At 39.0% G+C, this 19,190-nt stretch overlaps 2 protein-coding genes across 7 annotated transcripts in view; one reads left to right on the top strand and one right to left on the bottom strand.

Moving 5' to 3' along the window:
- Positions 1 to 5,584, top strand: part of PGRMC1 (progesterone receptor membrane component 1) — a 7,733-nt gene extending 2,149 nt beyond the window's left edge. The window contains exons 2-4 of the mRNA XM_085319720.1: positions 6 to 273; positions 1,233 to 1,388; positions 3,595 to 5,584. Of these exons, the coding sequence (XP_085175846.1) occupies positions 6 to 273; positions 1,233 to 1,388; positions 3,595 to 3,695 (525 nt within the window). The 3' untranslated portion in view covers positions 3,696 to 5,584. The remainder of the gene's footprint in view (positions 1 to 5; positions 274 to 1,232; positions 1,389 to 3,594) is intronic.
- LOC146587363 (A-kinase anchor protein 17B-like) lies at positions 1,146 to 19,149 on the bottom strand. Of its 6 annotated transcripts, none has more exons than XM_085319673.1 (6): positions 16,167 to 17,150; positions 14,483 to 14,606; positions 12,878 to 13,115; positions 10,069 to 11,590; positions 9,237 to 9,410; positions 1,146 to 1,171 (listed from the first exon to the last, which is right to left on the bottom strand). In XM_085319673.1, exons 3-5 carry the CDS (start codon positions 12,965 to 12,967, stop codon positions 9,274 to 9,276), a joined length of 1,749 nt encoding a protein of 582 aa, XP_085175799.1. In that variant the 5' UTR covers positions 12,968 to 13,115; positions 14,483 to 14,606; positions 16,167 to 17,150; the 3' UTR covers positions 1,146 to 1,171; positions 9,237 to 9,273. The 6 variants fall into 6 exon arrangements, with proteins under 6 accessions (XP_085175799.1, XP_085175795.1, XP_085175797.1 ...); XM_085319669.1 differs by lacking the exon at positions 1,146 to 1,171 and adding an exon at positions 18,964 to 19,149 and having other exon boundaries at positions 7,439 to 9,410; positions 16,167 to 16,326; XM_085319671.1 differs by lacking the exon at positions 1,146 to 1,171 and adding an exon at positions 18,877 to 18,957 and having other exon boundaries at positions 7,439 to 9,410; positions 16,167 to 16,326.
- Positions 19,150 to 19,190: the final 41 nt, after the last annotated feature.

Raw genomic sequence — 19,190 nt, 5'->3', positions numbered from 1 at the left:
CGGAGGGCAGCCTGCTGCTGGAGATCGTCGGCTCGCCGCTCAACCTGAGCCTGCTGGGGCTCTGCCTCTTCCTGCTCTACCAGATCCTGCGCGGCGAGCGGCGCGCGGCGCCGGCGGCGGACGCGGACCCGCCGCCGCCGCCCAAGATGCGGCGCCGCGACTTCACGCTGGCGGAGCTGCGGCCCTACGACGGCGTGCGCGACCCGCGCATCCTCATGGCGGTCAACGGCAAGGTCTTCGACGTCACGCGCGCCCGGAAGTTCTACGGGCCCGGTGAGGGCGGCCGGGCCGGGCCGGGCCGGGCCGGTGCGGAGCGGTGCGGAGCGGAGCGGTGCGGAGCGGTGCGGAGCGGAGCTCGCTGCCTCGCCGCGCTCTGTTGCCGTAACGCGTCGTTACTGCGCGGCCGGCGGCTCGGGCGCTGGCGGCCGCCCCGTGCCAGCCTCGAAAGCTGCGCGGGGCGTCTGATGTGGCGGCTGCCCACGGGCTTGTCACGGTGTCCGGCTCGCTGCTTTTCTCGAAACGGAGAAGCGGGACTTGACGTTTTGTGGAACAGCTTCCCCCGGGAAGCGCGGAAGGGGCCCTGCTCTTGATAGATCCCTTAGGAGGAACTTCTAATGTCAAGCTGCAACATGGGGTATCTCCATTTTCAGCTTGCCATGCGAGCAAGTTACTAATTAATGAACTTTAGCAAGAATCTGCCTTGGTATCTTTGATCTATCATGAATTGCGTGTTTTGGTCATCTGAGTTCATCTTGCATTTCAAAGCTGCTGCTCCCAAATCGGTAGTCTTTTCTCTCTTCCACATTCTCAACGCCAAGTCATGCTTTAGGTTTAGGTGCTGCTTGAATGGCTCGGTTCTCTAAGGCAGGAGCAACTCCTAGAAAGCTTCCATTTCACCCCCGATTTACAAATCCTTCCGCTGTTCCCTTTGCCACGGACACGGCTCCCGAACTACGTACATATTCTGCCTTTGTGTCCCACACGCTGTTGGGTGGATGTTCTGGCAAACTCAGTAGCTCTTTCTGTGATTTTGTTTCTTGCCCTCTTCCTGTTTTTCTTCTTTATTACCAAGTAGAATAAAACCTAAAAATATTTCAGAAGTTTGAGACACTTCTTGACACTCAGCTCAGGGTAGGAACGTGCCGTCTGTTTTGGTTTGGGGCCTCTCATCCTGGAAGATGATAAACATCTGTCACTTCTGTAATCATGCTGCCTGTGTTTTTATTTTAAAGAGGGCCCGTATGGGATTTTTGCTGGAAGAGATGCATCCCGAGGCCTTGCCACTTTCTGCCTGGATAAGGAGGCTCTGAGGGATGAATACGACGACCTCTCTGATCTCAACGCTACACAGCAAGAGACCTTGAGGGACTGGGAATCACAATTCACTTGTAAGCAATTTAAAACCTATTTACAATGAAGTAGCTAACTAGTGTATAATAAGAGAAGCAAAAAGGCTGTCATCAATTTGGAAACTTTTCTTTTGATTGAGTTAATGATTCAGTATTGCTTATTATCCTAAATACTAGTAGGATTACTGCAATTTAAAAATCTAAGGGAAATGTCATGTTTGCTCTCTGCTCTCCCTCCTTGCCCTCTTTACAGAACAGCAGGAGAGACAGAAATACTGTTATAGGAGAAGATTTGTAAGACTACCAAAATATTGGCAGGAATTGGAAGCTGAGATCATGCCTCTGATACTATCTTAAGATTCCATCTATAAAGATAATTCAAATTTACTGTTCCAAAAATGATGATTATGTCCTGTTTAGCTTCTCAGAAATTAGAGTAACATTTTATTTACTACTTCTTGTTTTCCTTTGAGTCTTGAAGACTGTTTAAACTAATCCTTTTCCCCTTTGAGCTCTTCATCTGTAATATTTTTATTCCAAATAAATTATTCTGCATGGCCTGACAGGTGGCTGGGTCAGGTACACAAACAACTGTATCCAGTTGACTTTCTTCCCCTAGTAGGTAATCAGGAATGGACAAATGCCACCTCTGTGCTTGCAAGCAGCCTGATCACTACCATACTAATGACAGCCAGGCTGGGAGAGGGAGAAATGCAACTTTTATGCTTGAGATGATTGATCTAAAATTAACAGAAAAAAACTACTTTTACAGTTGCCTTGTTTTTCTATGCTTAGTATTAAAAGCTTAAAGAAAGGCAATTCCAACTGTTCTATGTGGTACGTCTCAACATGTATGTGTATAAACACATTCTGTACCTGCTGCTCAAAAAAGAGATATTTTAAACCACAGTTCTGGGGAATTTGCTGTGTTGAGCAATTGTACTGAGGGTATGTGCATAAGGTACAATGGAGGTGGTGGTAGGGAAGTACCTATTGATTGAAAAAAAACCTCCTCTATATCTCATGTGGCCTTTTGGCCATTTAAGGCCTAAATCAATTGAAGGGATTATTTCCACTCAGATGAGACAGAAAATAAAAATAAAATAATTTTAAAAAGTATAGTGTGTATAGCTTGTATAGTGGGAATCAGGGTCTTTTTGTTTTTAAATCTAGTGTCCAGTATTAAAGATTGAGTATCAGTGGTTGGAATGGAGCTTTCCCCCACATAATGGCATTAGCGTCTCAGTCCTGACCTGACGTGCCCCTACTATTTTGGCTCTCCTCTTGTCTTGAACAAGGCTGGTAATCATGCCACACTGAACGGTTGTTTTATGATGCTAACAAGTATGTCCCAGAGACCAAAACTTAGGTCAGAAACCAAGTATCTGACCTAAACTAGGATTCAAATCTACCTTTCCAAGAGTCAGGCACAACAACTTCTAGTGAATGCATTCCACTCATTGTGTTTCTAGCAAATTCGACAATTAGTTGCTTTAAATTCTTACTAATTGCAGTAACAGTAGTAAGATGCGTATTTTAGTTTTGCTGAACTTGACAGATGGGCAACAGCATAGCTTTCAGTTCTTACATGTATATAATCTTGGTATTTTCAAATGTTCAAAAAGAGATGCGTAAAATAAGGCAGAAGGCTTACCAGTTGCATAATTGGATAACAGACTCATCTTTATCTTTGTGAGAGAGAGTTTTTTTTTTCCTCACTGAACATTTACAACATACATTGTGAAAAATACAAACCTTTGAAAGCACTGTGTGAATGTATGCACAGGTCTGTGTGTGTGCATGTGTAATATATAACATAAATATTCTAAAAATGACATACTCAGCAGACTAGCCTTGACATTGACAAGAGAAATAACGTACTCCATTATTTTGTTTCTTTAGCTGGCTGAATCGCTCATTTTAGATGTGTTTTTATTCATTCATCTTCTGGCTTAGGCAATAAACTGAGAGTTATATTGCATTCATTTTGCATATATTTTATACCTGTTGCAACGTGAATAGTAGTTCAGGTAGTTTGTTTGCTTTTTTTTTCCCCTGTTCTCTCCCATTTGCAACAAGAAGCTCAGAGGTGTTTTATTACAATGCAAGCATTTTGTTAATCCAGAAAACAGATATGAAGGGTACAACAAGTATGTGTTCACAGGAAAATGACTGGGATTCTCTCTCTCTCTCCTTCCCTCCCTCTCTCTCTTCTTTTTTTTTCTTTTTTTTTTTCAACTATCAGTTAAGTATCACCATGTTGGTAAGCTGCTGAAGGAAGGGGAAGAACCTACTATATACTCTGATGAAGAAGAAAAAAATACTCAAGATGGAAAGAAGGAGTAGAGAACGTAGTGAGGAACAATCCATTTTTGTGTCTTAAATGATCAATTGTAACATTCTACTTCTGTTTTACAAGTTCCAATCACAAGAATTACCTTACAAAAGGTCCAGGGTTACAGCAAATTGTGTTTCTTTTCAAATGTTTCCTTTTCAAATTCAGTGGTAAACTGGTCAAAATTAAATGTCTGTCTTCCTTTAACCCTGCATAATCTGAAGCATGCACAGAAATTGTTTGTGCAAAAGTAAACTGCAATTTTTGCAATAAAGGACTATTACTGTTTTTCTTCTGCCACAATTTGTGCAGAGTAGGTTGAAAGCCGAAGCTTTTTATTAACAACCTAGCACTGTGGCCACAAGCACAAGAGGATCTTCACATACAGAACCCAAATTCCACTAAATTTGGTTTAGTGTTAGCTTTTCCAGGATCTGGGCATTGGGTCCTAATTCTAATTTCCTTAGGAAAGAGACGCTATATTATTTGTCCGTGGAGCATCATACTCATTTGTGGTACAGTATAATTCAGTATACTATCAGATAATTTGGCTTTTTAAGGAGTTAAAAAGAGGCTTAAAGATGAAACACTAACTGCTTTTTAAAAAGCTAGTGATTTTTGAGAGGCTAAATTGCTTGGAGACTTACAAAATTAGTAAGGGCTGATGAATACTTGATGTATTCAGTCATGCAGCTGGATTAACATTCTTTGTTTACTTTTAAAGCACAGCTAAAGTATTACAAAGGTTTAGACATTGAGTGTAACTGGGCATCCCCTCAAAAAAGAGATACCATGAAGAGTGACTCAGGAGGATGACTATCCACTCACATTTACTCTTAGCAAAACTCTACTGTGAATTTCAACAAAATGAAAATAAACAGTGAAAATCACCTGCTATTGATTCTTAGGCCTACTGTATGGTCTATAAAAAGACTTGCTGGTATGGCATGATTAACAAGTGCTCTTGTACATGCAGATTTGACCATAAACATTACTCTGCTAGTTAATGCAACATGTATAAAACAAAATAACATAGCATAAGCTGTTTCTGTGTCAAGGCTTTTGTTACTTTGGAATGTTGCTGTTAAACAGAAACGGCAAAATCTCATGCATAACCAGCAACGTTATACCTGGGAGAGCTGATCTTTGAATTACTTCTTACTTGCTCTCTTAGCTTACATCCATGCTTAATAATTGGGTTTGTTCTGACTCTGTAACCGAGTCTGATACCATCTGGGTAGATGATTTTGACCTAGGAAAAATGTAAACATTGTCCCTCATCATACAAAACATACCTGCAAACCTTTAGCAGGAATTTTAAGGAGAGAACTAATGATTTGTTGATCTCTCGTAAGTGTGTTTCTTGTCCAGGTGATTTGTTGTGGGTACCTATTTGGTATAGTTCCCCTTATCTGGTTTCTCTGTTCCAGCTTTTCTGCTGAGTCACTTCAATTTGGCAAGAAGACCAAAATGATGAACTGCATCCTAAGAGGGGAAGCGTGTGAACTAGGCAAATTTGTTCAAAAGTAGACTGTATTCCATAATAGCAGCTCTCATAAACGAGTTAACACAATATGTTAAAGTGCCTGAGACCATCTGTGGTGAGAACTGATAACTTTCCCATCAGTTCTAACACTTTCATGGCATTTTGTCTTTTGGTCACACTGGGCCTTCAAATGAAGAGTGCAGTTGTTTGGGCCAGATAGCTTGCATAAAGTGTTACTGTACGAACTACCTAATGAAGGTCTAGAGACAAAAGTAAAACTAGTCATGACCTTTGCATTGCTATTTTACTTTTAGAGACGTTTATACTCTTTGAAAACTACTTCTAATGGTTTTACCTCAAATCAGAAATGTGCTTTTATATGTTTAACGCAGAAAATAAAATTAGTCTTGCATACTGGTCGCATTTGTTTTTATTTATTGCAACTAAGTGTGATGCTTAATCCTCTCCCACTGTTTCAGGTTTTAGATAGTCTTTCTCCAAACTATTCTGTGTGCATTATCCAAAGCAAAGATTGTGTATACGTTCATGCTGAATGCCTGCAAATGTGGTTCAGTAGTATACACTAACTTTAAACTGAACACTAAATATAAAACTTAATCAGTTTCTGTAAGTAAATGTTAACACTGTGGAGCAAAACCTAGAACTTTGGAAGGCTGTGATGTAGTGGAACAAAACTAGGCTGTTATTTACCCTTCAGTGGACCAAATAATCTGGATCTTAGTCCATAACATATCCTGAGGAACTGAACATTATTTTAAGCATTGATCTGTGTATTACCAAACAAAGATTGTTATCCATCACAAAGACTAAAACAATTTAAATGGCAGAGTGCTCAGAAAACTCTATAAAGTAACACAAGACAAAGCTTAATGGTAAGCATGCATTCCTCCTGGGGAAAAAGTATTGTGCTTTGGATAAGACCACTATTTTTTTGAGAAAAGAAAATTTATTGTGAAGGAAGGTGTGAGTCATTTCATGAAGTAGCAGGCACACTTTTTTTCTAAAATGTTGGAAAAAAATGGACATCTTCTACCTACTTTTACTCTTTGTTCATTGCAATGTGATCCCTTTCTTTAACAGTGACCTGCTGCAATGACTAAGCACAAAGAACTATGCCAGGTAGTTTAACGGATTGTACATTAACCAAGTAGGACATGATGACAGACTAAGAGTGGAGACTGTCAGCAGTCTCCCACAGCTGAAGTGCCAAACACCAGTGACTGTGCATGTTATGTAGGCATACGTGAGGAGCTCTAGGACAAACGAAAACAATCTCATTTCCAACCAGTTGTGGCTTACTGTGAACTGCTTTGTAAAACTCACAAGTGTCCTTAATCTGGACTCTACCTGCTGTTAATTATCTTTACTAGCTCTTCTATCTGTTTCAGTTATGTAAGAAATAATTCATTAACAAATGATTACAACAAGAGGTATGTGAGTGGTTTTACTAAGGGTGAGGTAAAAGGTGAGGTATTTCAATGCATTGTCTGGAATCACTGGATTAAGAAGAAAGCTTTGTTTTAATTGTAGTATTCTTGTATTTCAAGCAGACAGTCCAGTATAGTACTGGGCATTGTGTATTTCTGCTTGAAAAACAACTTAGGGGATTTTAACTCAGGATTTTACTTCAGCATTCTGAATAAGGTACAACAAACCAACTAAGTACTGCAGCTAACAAGCTTAAGTTCAGGCAGCTCTCCTGAGAAGACTTACGTTCTTACTACCTCTGCTAAGCATTTTCGTTAGTTCTGTGCATAAAGACAGAAAAACAACAATCTCTTGAAATAGCAGCTGAGTACAACAGCGTAAGGACAGTGGAAATAAGAAAAGATGTGAAAATATGCAAGGAATATTACACATTTCTGCTACTGAGCTATTTGCTTCTTTTAATGTATCTTTTCACATAATAAATGTTTGAATTACATCTGATTTTATTCTTTACATTTGATAATTGAGATGTGATGTTTATTCCTGAGCACTACGGAAGTTTAATCTACGAAGCTATGTGTTTAAGGAGTTCTACATCAAACTGTTAGATGCATCTTTAAAGATATGCCTTCAGTATAATAGAACAAAATTGCACCAAACAGTCCAGCAAATGGAAGGATGGGGCTCAAATTAAGTGTACAGGTAAGAAAAGCGAGGAATTAATATTAAAATACCTGAGAACAGGTTCTAAATAATGCCACCTATAAACAGAAAGGAAACACAGAAGTTATATTTCAGTATGAAGATTACACTGGTATCTCACATTTTAAAGTGTTCATGTTTTATTCACCAACACAAGGTTTTACACTGGATGAGAACTTGGAGATAGAGGATTTGCTTTATTAATTTCAATCAATATAGGTGAATGCAAGAAGCAATTACAGAATCAGTGTATTTATTTGTTACTGAATACTGTGACAACATGTTGGAAAAAAAAAAAACACCGGAAATTTACAGTGAAGGAAATTTTTAGTTCCTGCTCCCTTAAATAAAAAAGAACCACTTCCTCACCTGCAAGTGAAAGACCGTCTCATGGGAAATGCGTATTTATGCACACAGAACTGTCTAGAGATCAGAGGGGGAAGTTCTGTCATTTTTTTAAATCTGTAAATATTGCATAGAGAAAAACAGCCTTGGTATGTCATATCAGTGCAACTGACACATTTTACACGGTCAACAAATACAATAATTGATCTTCATTACAACTGTATAAAATACTAAAAAGCAGACTAAAGACGGGCATAGATGTTCTCCAAAATAGTCAGAAAATATTTTTGTCATGAAAATAAGATCTTTTTAGATAAAAGTAACAGATTAACAGTACTTTGTCTAAGTAGCAACCATTTGTCATTCATGATCCTGAAAAGGCACTCAACATCTGAACATGTGAACAGAGAAGACAGATAAAGCCTGGCATAGAAGCCTATAGAAATCACCAATATCGAACACAGTAGGGGAAAACCAGTCTACCATGAACAATTACAAACTTTTTTTAATTACTATTTATTAGAGCAGAAGTCACAAACATGGGTAAGATACGGTATAATGAAGGCAATATCACATTAATTCAGTATATTGACATGTAATAAATAAAGCATACTAAATGAAAGCTGAAATAATCAGTGTATTCAACTTAGAACTGGTCCATCTATATCTTCCTAAGGGACTTTGTCCAAAAGCAATGGTGGCTGTTCTCTAAATATAGCCAGTTGAATAAATACGGATATAACTCAAGCTCTTAAATTGCGTTTTCACATTTTTACCTCCATGCAGCAGAAATTTAACAACATTCGACATTTCCTCTGGAAATTATTTGTTGGTTAACTCATACTAAATAGCTATCTCACTGCATGTACCTTCGAAATGGCACATTTTTGAAATGTTGTGAACAAACTTTCAACCTGCATATATGGGTGGGCTGTCAACATGCTGACAAGCATTCCCCTTTCCCTGTCCAACATTCAGATCTTTGCTTAGAATATCCTCACTCAGATTCCCAGAAGCACTAAATCCAGTACAAGTTTAGTGAAATCAACCCTCCCAAAGACTAGTAATCTTTTGGAAACATCTCTAGAATTGTAAATTGAAAATAATTTTCCAGTGTGGGTTTTACAGAAGATGTTTTTTTTTCGTATTTGGAAATCTATTACTCCCCGAGTGCGTATAAATGTCCCCCACATTTTACAGTCCCACTACTGTAACAATCTGATTGAGGCGGCACTTTTTATGTTTGCTTTAGGATTTACATATCTGTTTTTTCCAATGACTCATTGCTACCAAAACTGTAACTTTGATATATACATTGAACCCTAGATTTAATCTGGGTACAACTTCAAGATATCAAATTGTTACTTTTCAAATTCTTAGCAACTGGTCCACAAAAGTTTGTCTGGCCATGGGGAACTTTTTGGTCCTTTGTTTTCCAGAAGGCAGATAAAAATTCTTGTATTGTGGCTCACTGCACCAGACAAATTATTCTAGTCCTCCATACAGAAGGAATTATCTAAGCAAAAAAGCCCCGATATTTCAGATAACTTTTAATGACTAAAGGACTTACTTTCTCCCACATCCGTGGGTAATTACATAGTAGCTGTTCAGCATCCTCTTCCAGGTTCTGCTCCACAGAAAGTATCTGAGCAGGGGTTGGTCTGAATTATCTCAAGAGGAAAAAGAGGGCATCCTCTGACATCAGCATCCATCTCTCTTCTCAGTATTAATTTCCTCTCATCTCCTGTAGATAAGTATGTGTAAAAGTTATTTGAAATGAGTTTTTTAGGATGGAAAAAAGGGGAAAAAAAAAGGAGGGGGCATAGGCAAATAGCTGCAAGGTAGCTGCCACTGAATTGAAAGCATAGTAAATTGAGACAAGGCTATGAGGAACAATATCCAGAAATGCAATAATCCTGGACAGAGATCAGATGACTGCCTATATAAAAACTCACTCATTTCAGACAGTACTTCCCACCCAGAAGTACCACATACTGAATTGCAATCTACTAATCTTTTCCAAAGTTGCTCAACTCCCAACCAATACATTAACTCAGCATATTATTTTGAGTATTATAACCCAGGCATGTATTTTGCCCTTTTAAAACATGCCGGATTGTTAGCATGCATGTTATTAACAGAATAACCACCCATCTGTCAATGCATATGAGAGGGGTTTCACTGTCCAACTGCCTGGAAAAAGAACTGCAGCTGCTCAGTATTTCTTGCTAAACTGACGATTAAAAGTTTTGTAGAGCAGTATACCCTTTTACACCATGTTCTGAAACTTTTTAGAACACTTACCACATATCACTGCAAGAACTGTGGCAACTAACCTCACCTGCCAGAAACCTATGCCTAGCAAGTTCAGTAGCCTTGGCTCTGATAGCTCTCCTTCTCACCTGCCCTCTGGAGGGTCCCCTGAAGTGGTGAGCCATCACTAGGGGTAACATCTTCTGGTCCTGCTGTCACTGCGGAAAGCGTTTTGAATTTCATTTTGTTGTTGAACATTTTGTTACATTTTCTTTGTATCTTTCTGAGTGACTCCAGTTGTATGCAACTGTCTGTCTCTGAAAAGCCATATTCATCAGATAAAAGATTAGAAGAGAGCTTTTTTCTCTTTTTCTTCTTTTTGCGAGCATTTCTCTCCTCTTCCCTGGATTGTCTCTCATTTTTCTGTCCTTCGTGTCTTAATTTACTACTAGAGCGCTTGCATGATTTTTTAAGCTTGTGTTCACACTGCCTTGTCAATCCCTCACGGGCAGAATTAGAACAGAAGCTACATTTGCTGCATTCCTTTTCTTGACCTTCCAGGGCTACATTTTTAACATAAACCAGTAATTTTCTCTCCCCCTCTCCTGGGAGCAAGCACCCTTTATTACAACTGCTGTGAATTTCTTCACACTTTCTCTCTGTTCTCTTCACTGAACCACTATGTGCCTCACCAAAGTACTCTGAGTCACTGAACTCGTCCAACAAATCCTTTAATCTGTAAGCAGATCTACACATTTTGTATGGTACAGTAACTTCATCTCTACTGTCTTCTAGTTTAAATTCCTTATCATGACTAACAGTAGTGCCATCCAAGAAACGATTCAGTCCAGCGTGTGGTAAGTTATCAACAGTGAGTGAGTCATTCCTCTGTACTTGTAATTTTTTTGCAAGCCCACTCGCACAGGTCTTGTTTTTCAACACTGTGTCTGTTGATTCAAATTCCCCAACTGTGATCACCAGTCTATAATTATCATCTTTACTACAATTTCTCTGGTTGAGGTTTTGCACAAGACTCACTTCTCTGAAGTGCTGACCATGTTTGTTACTCAAGCTGATCTGAAAACCACTATCATCATCAGACACCACTCTCTTCCACCAGGACTTGCTCGCAGTGCTTTTTGGCTCTAAGCAAACACGTGCATAGCTCGGTGTCTGATAGTAGTTTAATAAATAATGGATAAATTCATCAGTCTCATAGACCTTTTGCTTTTTGCAGCCGTCTTCATCAGACACTGTCTGCGTGTGAACTACATTCAATGTTGGGTAGTCCCTTCTATCGAGAGATTCGATGACCTTGCAGTCTTGCGTAACTGTAATCAGTAAAGATCCACAGCCAAAGGAGTTGTACGCGTCTCTGCCCGTCAATCTGTCAGAACTCAGGGCTCTAGCTGGATCATTTAAAATTGTCCTGACTATATGACAGGTGGACGCACATAAGTTAGTCACATCCCCTTCCTCACTACATAAGGTGCTACCTTTTTGGGTTAACTGACACGTAAACTCTTCCTTATGTTTCAACTCTTTGTGCGTATGGCAATGGGAGTTTATCTCTTCCTGATGTATGTCTTTTAATGTTGTTTCAGGAAAAGAATCGTCCTTCCTTAGGCCCAACGAAGGATCCACTTTTTGACTTGCCAACTGTGCAAAATCCTTTAAACAAAAATCAGGAAAAGGATTATGTACATTTATTGAGAAAGAGAACTATAAAGAGCTAAACTGCAAACTCATATATATGCAGCTCTACAATCAGAAAAAATATACCAATATAATTGAAGGATAAATCTGGCTTAATTCAGAGCTCGATCATACAATTTCGCTATTCCTAATTCAGGACTAAAGACATCGCCTCAGGCTGCGGTATTAACTAAGACAGTCGTCCTTTCAGCCAATTCATCTATCTCACTGCAATTGTATACGAAAGTATTTACTCTTTATTTGATTATAGCATCACAATGTGTTGTACACAACAGTAAAATTACTGTACTTTTATAGCTAGAGTATTTTATTACGAATAATTAAATTGTTTTATTATACACTGTTTTAATGGCTCCAAATACAACTAATCTAAAGCTTTCTGACTGATGAAACCATGGAAATAAAAGTTTATTAAACACATCACTTTCACAATTAAGGTGTCCCATGTCAGATGTTACGAGGCCCTGAAATTCATGCAGAATGGCAAGGACAGCCTCTGACTTCAACTTGTCATGAATTACAGTCTTTTAAAAACTGTAAACATTAAGGATTAGGGGAAAACACCTGCTTGTTAAAAGCTGCTAGCAAGTTTTGCTTTAGCAAATAGTGAAAACAAAGTCATGTTAGCACCCCTGAGCTTTCATTTAAAACAACTGTTTTTGTTTTGTTTTGTTTTTTGTTTTTGAGTCCAAAGGAGTAAAACAAGCCTCCAGTCATGAATCTATGTGCAAAACACTCAAATTTTTATCACTCTTTTGCTGAGTCTTTCTCACTCTTTTGCTGACTCTTTCTCAAAGCATTAGCTGAATGCAACTGAGATACTGTTGGCCACAAGAGAGACTACTAGAAATGAAAATGGCATAATTTGTACCAATTTAATTCTGTTACTTGCAGTCCTGAGACAAAACCAGTAGATACTGTTCTCCTGCATCTCGTCCCCTAAACTCCCTGTTTGCAACGCTTGATCAAGACTAATACAGTTGATACAATTCTTCCATCCTTATTTCTACTCAGCAATGACAAGCCCTCCAACATGCATCAAAGACAGAATTTTCCGGGCAATATCTCAGTACCTTTCCTCTCAGGGCAAGCTGTCCCAAGACTTAGACCTCAGGCCTTCTTAGAGTTCAGTCAGCCCCAAGGCATTCTTTTTACTAGCATTAAGCCATCAAAATCTGGTGATTTCTTCAAGCTTTAATAAATATCCTTCAAACTTAAAAATAGTTAAAAAAAGATTCTTACTTTCACTCGGTTTAACAGCACTGTAAGCAGTCTGAGAGACTCCACTCTTCTCTGAGCTAGCAGAGATTTCCTTTCTTCCCATTCAGGCATATTCTCTGACCACTGCTGTTCTTCAGCTGGTACCTTCTGCTGCTTTGGGGGATGTTTTTCATCTCGATCTATCTGTCTCTCTTCTCTCCTCTGGAGCTTAGCTTTCTCTTTTCTCTCTTGAATCTTTTTTTCATCACCACGTCTTTTTCTAGGTAATTATCAATACGGGACAATTTAGATGACACTTGTTTTACATTTTGAGCCTTGGGGGGATCAGATGTAGGTGTCTGAAATGCTAATAGTAAGCAACCAGTCACCAAGAATTCGTATGCCGCTAACAAGAAATCTTGGTTTCTAGAATAACATGATAAAAAAAAAAAGGCAAACATGGCACACAAGTGACACACATCCAACCAATGCACACATTTAGAAAGTTCCTTACTTTCTCTCCAAATGCGTCATACTCCAGGGTTTTTATTACAAGCATTTTCAAGAAGATAGATTTAATCATTATCTTTTATCCAAGGACACAACTAGAGACTGATCATTTGGACCTAATTCTTAAGTTAACAAATTTCCCCTACAGATCAGCATGAGGGTGTCATTTGAGAGATTATCTCCACTATCCTAAAAATTCCAGCTGAAGCTGTTAAAAGCCTTGCCTTGCAGAAAACAGATCTACTATACAACCAACATGCCACATCACAGAAAATTCCAGGATATTCAAGGCACAAAGTGTTTACATACATGTTTAAAAATATATGTTTTTGAAGTAGCTGAATATATAAAGGAACAGCAGAAAAACAGTATTGCTTTCAGAGATTTAGCATTTGAGTTGGCATGTGCAGTATTGTAAAATTTTCAGTTTGGGGTTTTTTTGTTTGTTTGCTTGTTTATTTGTTTTTAAAGAGATGTAGATGTGTAACTCAACTGATTACTGGTGATAGTTTAGGATGCAATCCAAACATACTCTCTGTAGAATTAAAACCTCAACATACTACTATTACTCAAATACAAAATTTTAAAACACTGTCCTGTGCTACAACAATAATGAAAAACAACATGTAAAAAGGGACAGAGAAAAAGATGAAAAAGCATTCACTTCAAACTTTGGACCTTCCAGTCAACTGGGGGGCACATAGAAAGGTTTATCACATTAATTTTACTTCAGGGCATAACGACGTTAATTTTTCATGTTACAGCACAGGACAATACAAAAATCCCACTTCCAAAATCTTAAGCAATCAAGTCTCACAGCAGTTTGAGAGCAACAGCTCTCAGATTTCACTTCAAGCCCGTAGAATAATCCAGGCCGGAAAGGATCTCAGGATGACTCCAGCCCAGTTTCTTCCTCGTAACCCCTTATCTGATGCCTTATTACTGAATTATCATGCTGCTTCTTTTTTTCCTAGAGTAAAATATGAATTAGGAACTGTACACAATAACACTTCAGGTTCTCTGACTCATGTTTCCTCAACGCCTGGATTTTTACAGTAGCCATACTTTTGGATTTTACTGGCAATGGAACAGCGTAATAAATCTGAAGAAAATGGGTCACTAAAAATACACTCTCACCTTTCAACTACCTTTCTTTCTTTTCCCCCCTTTCGTTTGTGCTCTTGTTCTTGCAACTTAAGTTTTTCCAGACTTCTCTCTTCTATGCTCCTTCACTAAAACGTCTGGTTCTATTGAAAGTCACCTGTCACAGAAGAAACAGAATCAAACTTACCAGTCCAGTTTGGCATGTATTTATACAAGCACAGACAACCTACAGAGATGAGAGGCTGCAGGTGACTAACCCATATTGCTACATCCACGGGAAATTCCTGGTGCCAGGGCACATAAGAACATGTCTTCTGAAGTTCACACCAAGAGCTGCCAATCAAGCTCAAACACCCCACTCACAAATGTCACCTCCTGCTGTGACTTTGGGGCTTACAAGCTGACACTATGCCTTTGGCTACAACCTGTTTTTGGCATGCTCTTCTGGGGACTCAAAGTTCAGTATTTTCAGCAGAGAGTTCGTAGATGATGAATTTATGCAGTTCTTCTGCCAAAACTAGAGTTCACTTACTTTCAGAGCAGTATCTTTTGAATCAGATGTTTGCTTACATAATAAAATCGACTAATAAATGCAGCACATATTGACATAATCCATTTCAAATGCTCATATGTGAGCACATTAAAAAGAAAAAAAAAAAGTATTCTAGTAAATTGCATCTTGGTGCATCTACCCTAGAACAAGTAACGCGAAGCATTATTTTCAGCACAGAGATATTTTTCAGGGTCACAATTTAGAAAGTACCCACTGGACAACATACTGAAACAGGGTACATCCTAATAAGTATTTACTGAGATTAACAATTATGCCGCTGAAATGAATTTTTCAGATTACAAGTCTTTTTTATATAATGTCATAGTAAACATAGCAGTTAAATGGATTCATTCCTCAACAAACTTAAGTACATAAAATGCTGAGAAGACAAAGGATACCCTTTACTAGCTGAGATCTTATCACCTAAAATTAGGTGATTAAGTGTTGCTGATACTTCATGTTAAACAACATGAAAAACAAAGTATCTTTCAAAGAGTATCTCCAGATCCTGAGCCTCTTTCTCAATTTCAGTGCCCATCAAACCAAAAAGATTTACAACCTTTAACTTATGCACAAGAATTTTTCAGGAAATCATAAAGTAAAATGCCATCTTCAGATTAAAGGACTGAGAACTTCAAAGTTTGCAGTGAGAGATTAAAAAAAAAGCAACATACAACCCAATATTGGTACATACAAATTGAAGTATTTACATAAATAAATAGACCAAATTGGTGTTTCATAACCTTTAAGGTTAAGAAATATGCGATCCCTCATCATGACTGCGGAGCACAAACACACCACAGCTTTGTTGACTAAGTAGTGCACCAAAAGGGTGCATAGTTTCTGAAGCAGTGTACCCACATCCTATCCTAAAGGACACCTTTCAACTGTAAATTCCCAAAACAAACATCCATTGCTCAACTATCCTACTCTAGTTAGTAGATCACATAGTTTCACTAAACAAAATCTTCTGTCCCTTGTTTAAGTAGCTTCTGAACATGCAGGACATCCACAGGGTTCTCAAAGACTTACTGAATTAGAGACTTTTTGGCTAGAATCTACCCAGCTGTTCCTAGCCAGATAAAAACTGATAGTTTTTATTATGATACACTTGGAAAAAGAAAATCAAAAGCATCTAAATATGTAACTTCTAATACTTTTTACCTTTGTGTTACAAGTCGATTTTTCCATCGTCCCCCTTAAGCATCATTCCTACAAGTGAGCACATAGCTTTCACAAAAGCTGCATACTCTTGGAGGTCTTTTAAGGCCTTTGTACAGTACCAAAAGTGGAATGATGTACACTTCCTCCCATTCTTTCTTCTCTGTAAGGTTCAAGCACAGAATACCTATGTTCTTAATGTTTCCAAAGTATTCAAATACCACCTTAAAGGGATCAAATAGTGAAAAGCCAAAGGAAGATGCTTTAACACAAGCCATTTGCCGGGCAGCCCTTCAAAATGAATGCAGTCAGGAATATCACCACTTCGTTCAGTATTGTCTTTACCCATCATCTCTCTTTTACTCAACAAAGATGCCCACTCTTACTCAGTTTAAGGGTCAGCATGTGCATCAGGAGCCATCACTTTCCAGCCATCTGTAAAACCATTTAGTTTTATCACCTTTCAGGCAGTTTTTCCTTAAGTTTGAAGATCAAACTTTTAGTTTCTGCCCTCTCTCAAAGTGAATGAAATCTGGACAAACCATGTTCTACAGCTTGTCCATTGCTCCCCGCCCCAAGAGACTCTGGACAACATGGAAACACCACACTGACAGGCAGTTTGGCTACTGGCTCAAGGTACAGATGCTGAGAACCACAAAGCTCCAAAGTTTTGGAGTTATCACACAAGACAGTGATTGCCACTGTCTCCAAAGCCCTTTAGGAAAACAATTAAATCTCCCAAAATAATTTTACTTAAACAAATTCTGAACATTTGGTCATATTAGCTTTTTTAGTTCTCATACAAGCAAAGCAAATACTTTCTTGTTAAGACATCCAAGGTATTACAGACCTGAAAAATTCAGACCTCTTAAGAATCATTTCTATCCGTTGTTCTTTGGGATAAAGAGCTACTAATGCTATCTGTAATTATCACATCAAGATTTGAGGTGCAGCAGGTTAAAACATCTAGGACACCACTGCTGAAATCTGTAGAAATAGACATGAAAGTCAGAACGAAAAAGGTCTCGTGTGCCTAAAAGCTTGGTCTTTGCAATCACATCTTCTGCTGAACCCAAAAGGTATTATCCTGTCCTCATAAATCTTCCTTCATTTACATCCTTGCATCACAATGGCTACAATTGCATTCCTACTGCTGCAATAAACTATCTAAAAGCAAGTCCAAAATTCTCTTCACAGAATCGCCTGTAAATAAATGGCAGTAGTTTGGCAGTGCAGTACCATTACCACTTTCAAGTATCAGAAACATTTCTCATCAGATGACTGCGTACAAAGCAACAGAATTATTTACTCAGCTGATCCACTGAGGCTTGCTGCTCAGCAATATGGCCATTTAGTCAACCCTGACACACTAATGCACTGCTAGATGAATTTTATATTTTAACTGTGCCAGCTGATAAGCCACAGGGAATCTGACATTCTGCCCCCCTACAAAATAATTATCTCCTTATAGCCCTTCTGTTGCACTTATAACATTAGGGAGACATTTGCCTTTGCACTACTGTTTACTACTATGATAACTGAAGACTCAACTGTCCTTTGTTACCTGTGAGTCTTTCCTTGCTGATCACATGTTCTGATAACCCTGATATTTACTTTAAAACAAGGTGTTATTTAAATGTTGAAGAAATAATCAAAAGCAAGCACTACAAATACATGGAGTAAGAGCACCAAAAAATGCTTCTACATTCAAGATACAGACCTGGGACACTACAGATCTGTCATCAGTTCCCAGCTCTGTTGAGGAAACCCTATGAAGCCCAATCTTTTTTTTTATGCTTCAGGATCCTAAAACATTGCAGTATTTTAGAACAGATTCAAGCTGATTAGAAGCAGAATAGAAAACCAGCTCACTTGTGCTGCCTGTACTGTATTCCACACTGATCTTACCCTAGGTACATGGTACTGAACCATTGTATTTGGCTAAAGCATCTCCTCCAAGAAGGCACCTGGTCTTCATTTGAAAACACCAAGATACGAAAATCTGCCACTTTCCATGGGCAGTCTGTTCCACTCCCTACTCACATTCACCCTAAAAAAGTTCCCTATTTTCAATTTGAAATGGAAGCCATTTCCAGTCATTGACTCTTCTTAAGTCTTCCTGTTAGATTCACACCTATAAGCATCTACGTTTTGTTATACGCTGTAATTCAGCACATAACTTCTCTACTATCTTTTGATATAAAATATATGGCTTGAGCTCTTTAAGAGCTCTCTTCTGGTCTCTCATTGCAAGGCGCTTTCTCCAGCCCCTGAGTAATTTTTGTCACAACATTCTAACACTCTCCAACTTTAAAACATATGAACCCTAAAGCCACACACAGTATTAATTTGATCAATGCCATACACAGAGGAGAATTAACTCCTTTCAGCCTACTCCCTCTTCCATTCCCACTTAAACGTTCCCCCAAAACACTGCAGTGGAAACTCAAGTTGTTGCTAACATATTACAGTAACCCTTTCACAGCCTCAAGGAAAACCACAAAGATAAACCAGTAATTCATTTGAATATGAAACTGATTTTTCTAAATATCTATATAGTCCTTCCCATATGCAATTAATTATCCTTGAATCACCCTAATATGTCACCTAGGTTCACGCTTTAAAACAAAATTAGACTCCAAGGAATCATTAACAGCTTGACAATATTTAACATAAAGCACAATATTTAACACAAAACCCATAGAGCACATACGTGTAACACGCAGTTAGTAAGAATAACTCAATCGCGAAGGAGCCACTCGTGTTTTCTCGCGGTACGGCTAACTCGAGCGGCCCTTACCACCCCCAGGTCCCCGTCCCGCCGCTCGCTCCACGCCCGGGGCCACCGCAAACGTGTTCCGAGGCTAAGCCATCCACCGGGTCAGCAGCGCGATCCGGCTGGGAGGAAAAAGAAAGAAAATATATGTATGTACACACACACACACGCGCGTATACGCGCAGAGAGGACGCGCGTCCGTCCCGCATCGCCCGGCGAGCTGCCGGCGGCCCGGCGCGGCCGCGCAGGCC

Source organism: Rhea americana, unplaced genomic scaffold, assembly GCF_003343005.1.
Source record: "Rhea americana isolate MKP2758 unplaced genomic scaffold, rheAme1 scaffold_6, whole genome shotgun sequence".
Lineage (NCBI taxonomy): Eukaryota > Metazoa > Chordata > Aves > Rheiformes > Rheidae > Rhea > Rhea americana.
This window is presented reverse-complemented; position numbering and strand designations above follow the sequence as displayed.